General features: G+C 40.0%; 2 protein-coding genes across 4 annotated transcripts in view; both read right to left on the bottom strand.

The window, feature by feature from the left end:
* The window catches only part of dse (dermatan sulfate epimerase), a 73347-nt gene extending 67458 nt beyond the window's left edge, over window positions 1–5889 (bottom strand). The window contains exons 1-2 of one of the 2 annotated variants that reach the window (XM_088002234.1): window positions 5700–5889; window positions 2232–2697 (exon numbers count right to left, since the gene is read on the bottom strand). In XM_088002234.1, the coding sequence (XP_087858360.1) occupies window positions 2232–2653 (422 nt within the window). In that variant the 5' untranslated portion in view covers window positions 2654–2697; window positions 5700–5889. Of the gene's footprint in view, window positions 1–2231; window positions 2698–5699 lie in introns of those variants that run through there. The other variant, XM_088002237.1, reaches the window with a different exon arrangement.
* Window positions 5890–10030: 4141 nt separating this feature from the next.
* Window positions 10031–14355, bottom strand: part of nt5dc1 (5'-nucleotidase domain containing 1) — a 163770-nt gene continuing 159445 nt past the window's right edge. For both annotated transcript variants that reach the window (XM_088002201.1, XM_088002202.1), the window contains one exon: window positions 10031–13808. In XM_088002201.1, coding sequence (XP_087858327.1) covers window positions 13696–13808 — 113 coding nt within the window. In that variant the 3' untranslated portion in view covers window positions 10031–13695. The remainder of the gene's footprint in view (window positions 13809–14355) is intronic.

Here is a 14355-nt window from a genome sequence, read left to right as displayed (position 1 = left end):
AGATTTCTCCCTCTTCTTCCTCACATCGTGTCTTTAGGAAACTGTCAAAAGTAAGATACGTCCTAAATCTTCCGTTTTTGTTTTGAAAGAGTCTTTACCACCTGTGTAAACTTTGCCGGTGAATGTTATAACACAATATAAGTTTTATAATATGTGTTATATTGTTTCATTTCTAATACAGGCCCTTGTGTCAGATAATCTAAGTCAATGTTAGAGAATAATTATTTTTTTTTAGATTAACAGAATCTCAGTTAGCCTTCATAGCGGGGCTGAACCCGTATTACACCAAGCACTGTAGCTAATATTAGCTGGTATCTCGCCGGTGGACATAAATACAGTAAAGTAATATTCTAATCACAATATATACACAATAATATGTCCATCTTACTTGTGAAACGTTGTCTGTGGAGCCCTCACATCAATAATCCATCGATCAGAACAACAATATCCCTCAGTGCTGAGGCATCTTCTGCTGTTTTGATTGAGCAAAGTAGGAGGATATACCGCTCCAAGATGGCCGCCGTATTTCCTGCGCTGGAGTAGCCAATGCGGGGTCTACTCTTATATTATGTCTATGGCGGCAGTTATGAGAAGACTACGTTTCCATTTATCTCGCGTGATCTCGTGTGATTTCCCATGATATCGCGTGATCTTCCGCGATCTCGCTCGTCGTCTTCAGCACCAGACATAGGGTTAGGGTTAGATGAACAATTATTCTAGGCCACTTATTTTGATAAAATGTGATTTAGTTTGGCCTGGGGTCTTTCTGCATGGAGTTCGCATGTTCTCCCTGTGCATGGTGGGTTCTCTTTGGGTTCTCCGGTTTCCTCCCACAGTCCAAAAACATGACTGTCAGGTTACTAATTAAACACTGACATTAAAGGTTTTATTTAAACTATTAATTGAAACTAGCTTAAATGGATGTTCAAATGGGTTGCCATCTGCCATGAGTTTATTCCTTTTGTAGTAATGTGCCTGCACTGCACATGGTAAAGAAAATGGATAACAATTTTGAAAATACAGTTCTGTTGTACCCTTTCTAATTGTTGAGTGTTCTTTCTACCCTGACACCCAGTGCAGTCTTAAAACACTTAATTTAGTAGCACTTAAAAACATGTCTTTGAATTAATGTAATTCAATCATGGAAAGGATTTCCACACGATTACATAGCTTTCTTTCAGCATGAAGCATGTTTGTTGAGCTAACTTAATTGTCATGGGTTGTATTAACTTAATTAAGTAATGCGAAGGTACCACTGTAAAATAAGTTGGTATCAACTAAATTTGCATTCATCTTAATCAAGTAAAGTAAATTATTTGGTCCAAAACATTGCAAATTATTTGGTCTGGCTCTATTAAATAACATTGGGTCCAACTAAAGTACATGAGTTGAATCAACCTCAAAAGTTAAGTTGAACCAACACAATTGCTTTAAATTGGAGTAACAGAATTACATAGTGCTGAAACAAAGCAAAGTAATCAGGTGGAAATCCTTTCCATTATTTTTTTTTATTTTAATCCAACAGTTATTTTTTTCAGTGTAATTTGAGTAAAAAAAAGATTGTACTCAACCCAAAAATTCATTTACCATTTACTGACTATTCAGCTCACATCTGAACATTTCATTTCCTCTCCCTGGAGGAGTGGGGGAGGGGACCTGCAGCAAACAGCTGCTCAACATATTTCCTGAACTACAGCTTTATCTGCCCCAAAAGAAGCTTTACTAAAGTTCTGCCCACAGAAGCACATGAGAACACCCTGGAGACTATGACAGGAGACTATGGGGAAGACATCTTCATCAGGTCCACCAACTCCAATCCTTTTCTGAAGAAGACATTCTTTACGCTAATGCTCTGACACCAAAACTTAACCCTACCCCATAATCCTAGCCTTTACATCCAACCATATCCCGTACCCCGTAACCTGTCCCCTAATGCTAACCCAAACTACAGTGATAAGTGGTTAGTTGTATATCAATAGCAGACAGCCAGTCATGAACCAGAAAAGGAGTTGGACAAGTTTACTGTTGCATACGTGCCAGCTGGAAAGAATGTTTTGCAGAATCAGAAGGCCTGTGGTGCTGAGAGACTACAACTGCTTATTATTGAATTACTGGGTAAAAAGACAATGAAGGAAGGTGGATACCTTTTAACGTTCACTTTCAGAGTGACCACACTTTTATACATCAGTTCACATCTCATTGTTGCAAGTAAATTAAAACAGAAAATCTACCAACTAGGCTGAGCCGCCATCCTCTCCATGTAGTCCTTGACCAGGTCGAGGGCCCCGGCCCTGTGCGGGTATAGCAGGCAGAACATGGATAGGACACCCAAATTGTTGCCATAGACCTCATTCCAGCGGGCAGTGAACTCCATGGGACTCCAAGGGGGCAGGTATTCCTCTGGGTGCTCCAGCATGGTCTCCCCGGCCTCCCGGATCCTCCTGGCCATCTGTCGATGAGTTCCTGCCGCTGCATACTGTAGCTCCTCCACATCCCCACGGCTGAAGTACAACATGGGATGACTGTCATAGTTGCCTCCCATGAAGGGAATTCCCCCGCCAGGGTCCACTTCAGCTGCGGGAACTGGAGCAAGCAGGGGCCACAGCAGACTTATGAAGAAGACTGTGGGGGCCCCACGGGTGTGGGTTCTCATCGTCTCATCAGAGAGGGGTCTGCTGCATTGCCAAAGGAGTTCAGCTGAGAGGGAGAAAAGAGGATTAGAGAAGGCCAGCCAGAGTTTTCGTACAAAAGCCCTGCATTCCTTGAATAATGAGATCCAGCTGTAGGCCTGATGATGCAGGCTTTCCATACTCATATTTGCCATTACTGAGTTGCGTCATAAATGCCTGTAGATACATTATTCTGGTTAAGACAAACAAGCCTTAAACCAAACCCTACAGCTTCACAATGGGCCAATAGTCCTGCTCGGAACTGGCCAGTAAATTCCATGACTTATTTCAAGTTTTGGCTCAGTGGAAAAGTTCAGATGGGATCCAAATGAATTTAAGACAGGAGTCAGGAATCCCAGTACACATAAAATTTTAACCCAGGATGACATGTAAAGCTGGTATTCCTCCTCAAGCTAATTTGACGTTTGACCCCTGAAGAGGTTACATTCCTTTGTGGTGAACATGAGGCTGAAGAGTGCGGACTAATTTATCACACTGAAGTATGACTGCAAAGGCAATCACCTTAAAATGACTGGATAGATCTCAAATTAGGTCACTAAAAAACAGCTACTTTTATCCTTGTAGATGGTGAGAGATTTAGTTATAGGCTTATTAAAAATGGTTAATTTTCTGTCAATTCTATATCTTTTAAATGGTTCAAGATTTGCCCTTAAAAACCAACATATTTGAATGTTAGACTTGTATTCAAAAGATAGTTCACTTGCAGCCACTACCTGTAAAAGAATAAAAAAGCTTTATTCACATTGCTGTGGACTGAAATCTTTGTAAATTGCTAAAGTTTGAGCTAAAAAACTATTAGATTTTAAATGTGCTTCAATACTGATAATGTAGTCTCAAATATGTATCTTGAGCTTTGTTGCTCTGTTAAAAATGAATGTAAAGTATATGTTCACAGAATGTGTGGGAGGGAATGAAAGACTATAATATTGCAGAAGGTTCTAACTTAGACAGTCCCCTATTTTACACCTAAACATTGTCATTTCATTCATTCCTACTTTTATTTCATACCTGTTTCAGATCTATGTACTCAAATCAGAGCCTACAAGATTTTTTTCTAGTAGACCATGAGCATAACTTTAAAAATTAATTCAATTTTTTTAGTCAAAGCAGCAACAGACAGGCATCAACTGATCCATGGCAAAAGTGTGAGAGTACAAAAAGTCACAAGAGCCTATTGAAACCACACTTAATGTAGAGCTATGACACTGTGCTGATTCTGACAGTGAATAAAGGAGAAAAACAAACAAAAAAAACTAGCACCGCTTCACTGCATGTATTAATATTAAAAACAGAACACAAAAAGGTGAAATTCACTGATTTTTCCGCTCAGTACATCAAAAATAACCAGAACCACTATCCAAGTATGGAGAAGCAGCATTCAGCCTCTATGCACCGCAAATGTGGAACAAACTTCCAGGAAAATGCAAAACAGCCCAAACACAGAGTTGCCTTAAATCAAGGCTCAAAACATTCCTATTTAGATTTGCCTTTGATTAATAGTATGTTGAACATTGATCAACATATTTGATGTGTATTTGCTTGATGACTTTGATGATGGCATTTGACAAAATGTAATATTGTTTGTTTCATAATAAATGACTATGTTGTCTTTATGATTATCTTTAGAAATTATCTGTTTGTTGAAATTGATTAAAAAAAAAGAACTTTCCACTTTGACTGTAGCGCATAACCCACATAAGGAGGCTTTAGTCCTTGACGTGGCTGTCGTAGGCTCGACTCCCAGCCTGATGATCTTTGCTGCATATCTTCCCCATTTTTTTATTACTCACCTTCCTGTCTAACTACTCTAAAATAAAGCTCACATGAGCCAAAAGCCATAAAAAAACTTTAAAAATATTTTTATTTGTTTACTTCTTTATTTAAGTTGAGTGTGTCAAACTAAACAATTTGAGTAAGACTGACTTAAAGCTGTCAAGTTAAACCAACTTAATAAATTAAGTTGGATGAACTTAATTTAATTGCTTGTTACCAATTCAAGTAATTCAACTAAGTAGGTTCAACTATTTTCTTTTGTCAGAACATCCAATTACCTTCTTTTACTCAAAAACAGACTTTGGTGCTTCCAAATATACTTTTTTTAAAATTTATTTTAGATTTTTGTGGCATAGGTGACCGTTGTCAGTCTTCCTGTCAAGCTACTGTTGAGTGAAGAGAAGCCAGAGACTGTGTTCTTTGTCCATGCTGCGCATGCGCTACAAAGCACGTACGGTTTCATTTGCTTTTTAAATTAATTTCTTCAGTTTGGTACAGAAAATCTTTCGCTTCTTGAAATATTTTAAACTTAGTTTATTTTTGAAAAACGTTTTTAAAAAAATCTGTGTAATTCTTCACGATTTTGCATTTTTTATAAAAAAAAAATTAGCCCACGTGACAATAACTGTAATAAAGACATGTTCTATTTTATTATTATTAATTATTATTATTATTGTTGTTATTATCGGAAACTCTGTTAGATGTACATTTTTGAATATGCTTTACTAAGCAAGTAAACTATATATAAAGTTGAGTGTGTCATAATGAAACTAGAGTTAATCGGGTTTCCTTGTTGTTCACTAGAAGTGGGATTCCTGTGAGCTTTTGTCACAGTGAAGGTTTATTAACTAAATCACTAAAACCACGATGAATACTCGACTGTCCATCATCGTAATTTTGCCCCGGTCCACCGGTTCCACCGTGGACCCGAACGGCACTAAACAGAACTACTTGTTCCATGAGAAGCCGTCCCTTCCGCCGCTGTCTCGCCACCTTTTCTTTCTCCAACTTTCACCTTCTTACTCCCTCCTTTCTGAGACTCTCTTTTTAACATCTCACACCTCCACACATCACTCTCCGTGACTTTTCAGTTTCAAACTAACCACTCACGCAAAACAACCCAATATTAGGCAGAGATTCGTGGTATTGGTAAGCCGCATCCACAGGACACAGGCAGCCCTGCGCCCGTCGACCATGAAGAGCCTTCGACAGTAAAGGAGAACTTGGTCAATTTACCTGTCAGAAGAAAGCCCAAAGCCCGACCTCGAAGCCATGTTCCGCCATCGCTCCAGATGCGACTCCAGCTGGATCACCGATAGGTTGGATCGGGGCTGATTTAGTGTTCGGAAACGAACCGAAGTTATGGAGTAAAGGAAAGTCAGAGAGAGGTAGGGGAGGGAGCTTCGTGCTGGGGAACGAGGAGGGGCAGCAGGGGAGAGAGGCTTCATGAAGACCTGATGGAGGAGAGTGGGAGCCCTCCTCCCATGGCCCACAACTAAAGCTGCTCACTTACCCTGTGCCGTTCCACGGAGAAAGCTGCTCAAATGGATTTAATCAAAAACATAAAAAATCTTCTTCAATAACAATGATTAACTTGATGACTTCATAAGAGTTCCCTTGAATCTGTGTTTATTATATAGTTATAAATATGCATCTGTGTTACTTGCTCTGAGCAATATTATTGTTGGTTTGTTTCTTGCTTTTCCACTACAACTTAAAGCTGTATCATTTAAGAAATATGTTTGTGTCAGAATGCCTTGGCAGTAAGACAGATCATTTGTGAGAAAAATTGAGTTTCTCACCCTGATCCCTATAGTCCTACTGCAAAAATACACCCTTATGGTCAGAAATAAACAACTAGGAGGAGGGTCTTATTGCTGCTACTCCTGCTAGTATGAGCGTTCCTCAAAGGAAGTACATATGTCTGTAGAACAACATTATTGGTGTTAACCCTAACCCTTGGCCTGTCACAACATTTGTCAGTGGTTAACCACTGACAAATGTGTCGGAACCACATGGACTGAGCTGGTTTCGTCAGATCGACCTAAGATTTTTCTTGATAAAATAACTCCTCGTATTTTAAGATGTTCTTCTGGGGCAAAAAAGCATCGTTATTCTGCTAATATGACTGCATTCTCATAATTAAAAATGCTCGTAGCTTGGTCACAATACAGCCCACAGAAGTGACGACTGAAATAAAGCCACTTTGGCTGTGTTCGCACTGCAGCCTGAAGTGACCCAATTCCAATTTTTTTGACATAATGCAACCTGTATCTGATTTTTTCATGACGGTCTGAACACAGGTAGAATTTTTTTCGAATGCAACCCAGGCCACTTGGGTATCCGATACGTATCTGAATCAAATATTACCTAACCTCCAGGTCACATTCATCCGACCTGAACGTCATTGATACTCGACAAATGTCACTATTCTGTGTCCTGATACACGCAGCAAACAACCCTGACTAACTATAATGAGGATTAAGTTGCTCCGGTCAGACAACAACTTCGCATGTGTAAGCTAACCTCCACCGTTAGCTTCCATGTTTACTTCCGCAAACACTGAGCACTTCTTTTTATGGCGGTTGGCAGAACATAGTAGACCCCGCATTGGCCGCTCCGGCGCAGGAAATACGGTGGCCATCTTGGAGCGGTCGTCCCTCCTTCTTTGCTCAACCAAAACTGCAGAAGATGCCTCAGCACTGAGGGATATTGTTTGGATCGATGGACGGTCCACGATCTATGTAGACGTAGATCTGTTCGTCTCTGGCCACGAATACACTTCGTGGCCAGAGACGAACCATGTGGGAGAATAGTAACAGTTCATGGCGACTGTATGGCTGGATAGGTTATATTTAATTTATTTAGCTTTTTTTTTTTTGCATGAAAGTATGGGGGACCAAAACTGACATAAGAAATAAAAGCATAAATATATATTTAGCTTTTCCTTGTCCTTACACGAGTTTTTGTCAAGAAATGTGTATATTTCTTTTTTCATTTCCTCTAAACATACGTTTTTGTCAAGTAAATATTTTATTTTGTCTTTTCCTTATACAAGCTCTCGTTTTTTTGTCAAGGGTCAAATCGAATAAAAATGAGTGTACCTCATCTGTATGGACCATTAGAACAATTTCACACTGATTTTGACTCAATAGGTCACATGACCTAGAAGCTATTGAAGAGAAATACTAAATTTAAACTAAAAAAAAAACAAAAAAACATAGGTAACAAAAATAAAAAAAATTGTTAAAATGGAATAAAAATGCATGTGCCTCATATATACAGTTTAGTACAATAATTACACACTGATTTCTAGTCAATGTGGCACACAATATGGAAGCTATTGAAGAAAACATATTCTTTAATATTAAAATTATTTTAAATATTGAATATGACTTGACATTTTAATAGAGGGTAATGTGTCTCATGTAAAAGCATGAGTTACCACTTTTTTGACAGTTGGTCACAAGGCAAGGCATTTATTAACATTTGTTTGACAGGAGTGTTGGGTTAGGAAATTTGTTGACAGTCCCTAAGTGAACCTCTGAGTGCCGAGGAGGGAGCAGGAGAACGGCTGGCCGAAATTAGCGTTCATAAATCGAAACTAACTTCACTGCAGTCAGTAACAATAAAACCACCGGGATAAAGTTTGTTTTGATCTGTGGCCTGCAACGATGGCACCGAGAGACTACGCAAGACATAAATGCCCCACAACGTCTGACGCAGTGACATTGGTTCCAAAGCTCTATTGGCCAATAGTAGCTGTTTATAATGAGCGTAAGCAACTATTTTTATCTGTCACTAAGAGGCACTCCTCTTTGTTGTCTTGATGCACCCCATGATGTCACCAGCTTACTTCTGAATTTGACATGTTTCAGAGTTACAACAGAAGTCTGAGGTATGCAGGGTGAAGTGTATGGGTGACAGCAGCGCCCCTGCGGGGCTCCAATGTCCATGACCAAAGTGTTATTCATCCTGACAAACTGGCCTGTCAGTAAGGTAGCTGGAAATCCAGGTGATCAGGCAGGAGTCCACCCTCATTCTGGTACATTTTTCCAGAAGTGCAGGGGGCTGAATCATATTAAAGGCACTCGAAAAGTCCAGGAAGAGGATCCTGACGTTGCCACTTCCCTTGTCCAGGTGCGAGTCAGCTCAATGTAGGAGGCAGACAATGGCATCCTCCACTCCAACCTCTGCCCTGTAGGCAAACTGCAGGGGGTCTTCAGCGTCCTTTACCTGCATTCTCAGGTGGTTGAGGAAGAGCCTCTCTAGAGTCTTCATCAGATGTGATGTCAGTGCCACCGGTCTGAAGTCATGCAGCTCACTGGGCCTGCTCTTCTTAGGGACAGGAATGATGCAGGATGTCTTCCAGGGTGTGGGCGCGCTCCCAAGTTGCAGACCAAGGTTGAAGATTCATCATAATGGTTCCCCGAGCTCAGTAGCACATATCTTGAGAATCCGAAGGGATACTCTGTCAGGTCCTGCAGCTTTTAGGGGTTGAAGCTTCCTCAGATCTGCCCTCAGCCATAAAGCGTGAAGGAGGTTGTGTGGAGGGAGAGAAAGGAGAGGGGCTACTAGGCTGCCTTGGAGGAGGAGGTTGGATTTTTTTGAGGTTGGGTCAGGAGGCTGGTATGGGATAGAGGTGAGGTGAGGGTGCCATGATGGTGGAATGAGTGCACCTGCTGGCAAGGAGGAGGATGTACTGGGGGAGAGCACCTGGGGCAGAGTACCAGTAGTGATGGTGGTGGGTGCAGTATAATGGCTAAATCTATTGAAAAAGTTATTTGGTTCATTAGCTCAGTCTTTATCTCCCCACTCTGTGCTAGTCTGAGCTTTGTGCCCTGTAATGGTTCTGAAACCATCCCAGACATCACTTAAGCAGTTTTCCCTCAGCTTCTGCTCCACCTTCTTCTTGTAGCAGTCTTTTGCCTCCCTCATACAACGTTTCACCTCCCTCTGTGCTGCCTTCATCTTTTCCTTATCTTTAGTCCTGAAGGCCATCTTCTTCTGGTTGAGGACAGCCTCGACTCCTTGTGTTACCTATGGTTTATTATTTGGGTAACGTCGAACAGTGTTGGGGCGAGGAGGGGCACCACATCTACACAGAAATTAAGATAATTTGTGAGACAGTGAGTCATCCCCTCTAGATCCTCACCATGAGCTCCCAGCAGCACATCCCAGTTTATGATGTTGAAACAATCTCTCAGGCCTCCTCTGCTTCAGGAGTCCATCTTCTGATGGAGCAAGTGAAGACACCCTGCCTTTGTACCAGGGGGTGGGGCTGTATGTACACTGGGTTGTCGTTTGAATTGCCCCGTGGAGGAAGGGCAACAGCCTTATATCCATCTTCTACATTGGTATACAGTAAATCAATTATCCTGTTTTTCCTGGTGGGCCAAACGTTATCATTTCAATGTCAGGCTTCAACGTGGATTCGATGCCTAATGTTGTTTCAACGTTGATTCATCCCTTATGTTGCTATATGGGATTTGACTGATTCCTCCAAATGAAACTTATGTCTATTGAAAAAAAAAAAAAAAAAAAAAAAACTAGATCATAAAAATATGTAAAAATCACAGAACATTTTATTCAGTCGGCAGTACCTTAACACCTAAACACAGAAATACATTTCCTCTGCCTTTTCAAGATCTAAGACCACAAATAAGACCGACATAAGGCAAATGTGAAAATAATTTCCATGTCAGATGAAAGATGTACAGGTACAACAACTGTATGCAAAAAACAACAAAAAAACACTTACACACAGTACAACTAACAATTCACATTGGATGACCAATCTGACATCCGTAATGCTGACTGTTTAGGGGCAAAAATCTTGGGCCTTCAATTGTGAGATGATTTCCATTTTGAGGGGACTCTCCTAACATTCTGATAAAAATGATTTGCTGTCTGTTTTCTGGGTGTATAACCCATCTTTTCACAAATACTGGAATATACTAAGGAGAACCAATAGAGCAAATGGACAAAACAAGAAGGCGATAGTGAACTGATGACACCAAATCAATCCAGAAGCAGATATTTATTTTTGGCACAGTGGGTTTGAATGTTTAATAGTATGGCAGTGAATTCTCAGCGGTCATTACATTTTCTAGTGTTTCAGACCTCACTGGCCTTTGTCATAAACAATTCCCTCATTTCAGGAGAGCTGTGAAATAAACCAACCAACATGCCAGTCTATTTTATACTGGCACATCTTGGTTCCAATATGGTTCCTTAATCAAGGGTTAAGTGGTGTGTTACAAGCAGTTCAAATTAAATTCTACTTAAATTCCCCAAAGGGAAATTGAATGTTATTGTAAATCATATTAATTCAGATGAACTGGCACAAGACCTTCAGAGATTACCAAAGAGTACATGATGGAAATTAGACATGGGTATTATACAGAGTAGAAACTCCATCAAGTGTTTGTAATGATGTCTTCAGGCAGTGTTTTAACTGCCTGACTGTGATGTCTGGGGCTGCAATACGAGCAGTGCTACTGTACACAGTGCCCTGTCTGTTAATCTGAGAAATAAGTTCACCATTAGTATCTGATGCAGACAATAACATGTTGAGGATCGCATACCTGACTTTGTATTTGAAGAACTGAATGCATGTGGACAGCTAGGTTGGCGGTTAGGAATGGTTAACCAAGGCTTGTTGAGTAAACACTTATTTTTTGGCATGTCAGTGCTGGCATGTTCCTTTAGTTGGACAATCCCATTGGCATGTTTTTAAGCACATATTGTTATGATTTTCCCTGATTTATCTGTATGGCAGAAAAGACTGAAGTGATCCTCAAAAGGAATGAGAGGTTCCTTACACCAAAAAGGGGTTTTGACTGTTTATACACCCAAAAGGACTGGGGCCTCATGCATAAAAGAGTGTGCAGTTTTCACACTAAAACTTGGAGTATGGAAAAATTTAGAAAAGTGCGGCGAACAAAAAAAATTGGATGTATAAAGCTGTGCATACGCACCTTTCCTTTATAAATCCTAATTTGCGGGAAATAGAGCACAGCTGCTGGTCCGCCTCTCGCCACCCATCAATATGTAAACTAGTATAGATACCCGGACGTCTTCCACCAGTGAAGCAGTAACCATGGCAACGGCCTTGTTTGAAGTAGTATAAGTATTTATAATGATAACTATATATTTTATTTAAAAGGTGCTTTCAGGACACATAAGGTCTCCTCACAAAAATAAAAATAATACATTTTAAAGGAAAAAAAAAATCAAAATAAATAAAGAGATGTAAATGCCTGAACAGTAGCGCTTTCAGTCGGGATTTCAAGACAGCGTGTCAGAGAGTCTTTGAATGGGGAATGTGGATGTTTATTCTAAATAGTGGAATCATGTGCATATTGTACATTTACAGAATAAAGATACTTTATGTCCATAAAGCACATTCACAAAGCGGGCGGCTCTACTGAAGGATGACTGCAGCTGGACCGGTACCGGTACCACCCGGCTCCTTCATTAAGTTTTGCTCAGAGCTCCAGGATGATCAGTCTGAGCAATCTAAACACTAATGAAACATAATCAACATTTCCCAGCAGATCAGTATGATCTCTGATCAATCGCTCCCTCTGAATCCTTCCATCGGTGATGTTCTCCATCAGGACCAATCGCTCTACGATTACCCTACTCACCTTTGCGCAGCTACTTGAATAAGTGTGATTGCATACACACCTTGATCACCTTAAAAATAATCAAACCTGTTTGGAGTTAATCTGCTGATCCAACCCTGTTTTCTTTTTTCACTTAGAATGAAATTACCCCACAGACGCGTTTCATGCGCTTCAGCGCACAGACCAATGTGTTACATCTTTAGGAGACAAAAACTGAGGAAATGTATTATTTACATTCTAGTGAGGTTTTCACATCCTTTTATTTTTGTTTTTTTTATTTTGTGTTCATGTTAGCTTATTGTCTGAGGATAAATGCGGTTCAGTTTCATGTTTATGTTTAAACAATAAAATATTAAAATCATGAAAAACATCAGTTTGGTGCTTCTTGGTCTAATTAACTGAATTTAGTCAGATTTCAGTGTATTTAGGTGAGTTTTGACGCTTTGTAGTTTGATATTGTCCACAGAAAAAAATTTGCACGGCTGCTGCACATTTTCACCCCAGCGAAAATGTGTGGGTATATTTATGCAAACTTTGATGCAAAGTTAGTCTTTATACATGCCGACTTGTGCGTAAAATATGACGTTGCACATTTTTTGTGCGAACGCAGCTTTATGCATGAGGCCCCTGGTGTTTAGAATCTGGGTTCAGAGAACCAACAAAATGAAACGATTAATAGAATTTATAGATCGTAGTTCCTACGGATGTGTGGACACCATGACCAACTATATAGTTCAAGCTTAATGACAAGTTATGTTAATCATTTCCAAAATGTACTCCATGTGGTTAAGATTAATCTCAATAATTCTTAACAGCAACCAAAATACTTATGCAGACTTGAGTGTTCCTGGCGTTTTATGGCAAGACTTAATGCAAATGGACATAATAACCATTCAAAGGTCGGTTAAAGCATGTTTTAGTGCACACATGAATAAAGTACACATGGTCCACATCTCCACATAAGCACGTCACCCTTAAAATAATATTGAGGACATTCAGTATAGTCTTCTGTCTTTCAATATAACCATGAAGAGGCCTACATGTACACCTAACACAAAAAAGGAAAGCATTGTGCCCACTGTGTGGCAACAGTAACATCCACAGAGCAAGTTTTTACCTCATCTTAAGGTTACTAAAATATAAACCAACATTAAAAAGACAATTTCACAAAAACAGCATTGTACACAATGAATGATGTGAAGGTATGAGTCCTCCGGTTTAGCATACAGCAGAACTTGTTATTGAGGTAATCAGTTCACAGTAAGAGAGACGAGCAGAAGTTTACCTTATTTTAGAGCAGTTGGGAAGGATCACCTGTTTAAAACAAGACAGGAACACACAGACACAGTGTTTTCTTGGATGCTCACAGATTTGGGACACTGAACCACAAAACAACTTTCGAATGTAGGTGTCATTACAGAGTTACTGTGGCTTACATTCACATGGTTTGTCTGAATGGGTGATGAATGCACGCACCTGCAATATCAGGGAAACAACAAGCAAAAAAAACAGAGGCACATTCCCCTTCTGAGGCAGAGGGGTTACGGAGGACTTCTTTTTCTTTTCCTTATTATTCTGTTTTCTACCACAACATCCCTTTTTTATGACAGATTCTCACACCTCTTCAAAACAGAATCTGGAGGCTTCGGGTAGTAGCCGATAGTGCAGGGCTTATCCGGGGAAAACCTGGGAAACTTGTAATCCAGAGGAAGATCTAGACAGAAGAAAAACATGGTGATTGAGTGGCTGGCTTGCTCTGGATTAATAGATTAATAATTGGTTATTGATTTACGGTTCAAGATTTGATAGTAAATCGTGCACATGCAGTAAATGTTCAGTCCAGCATAGATAGGACTTAATTGTATCTCTCAGTTGTAAAGAGACACCACAAACTGAAATATGTCCTGGGTGAATTTTCATAGAGATTGAGTTAATGAGGTAGTATCAGTAAATGTTTGCAGACTGATGGTGCCAAGCTCATGGTGGAGGCTGCTTTCTTTTATTGAAGACTCATTCTGCAGCACTGTGTTGGAATTTGGAACCAATTTTATCTGCGGCTTCACATCTGCATCTGGTTCAGTTACTGCTTTGATTTGTGTGAACATTTCTGTGTTGGAACCGAATGATGGGAATGTTTAATGTGGCTGTGTGAGGTTTTTATTTCAACCACTGAATCTTTAACATCAAACTGTGATTTCCACACACAACACTACGAGTTCTCATGTTGCGTCTTCATACCATATGCACAGATTACAAGAAGT

This window comes from Poecilia mexicana, unplaced genomic scaffold, assembly GCF_051168715.1.
Source record: "Poecilia mexicana isolate PSO_F unplaced genomic scaffold, ASM5116871v1 scaffold_21, whole genome shotgun sequence".
Classification (NCBI taxonomy): domain Eukaryota; kingdom Metazoa; phylum Chordata; class Actinopteri; order Cyprinodontiformes; family Poeciliidae; genus Poecilia; species Poecilia mexicana.
The sequence above is the reverse complement of the archived record's forward strand: the minus strand, read 5'-3'. Positions and strand labels throughout refer to the sequence as shown.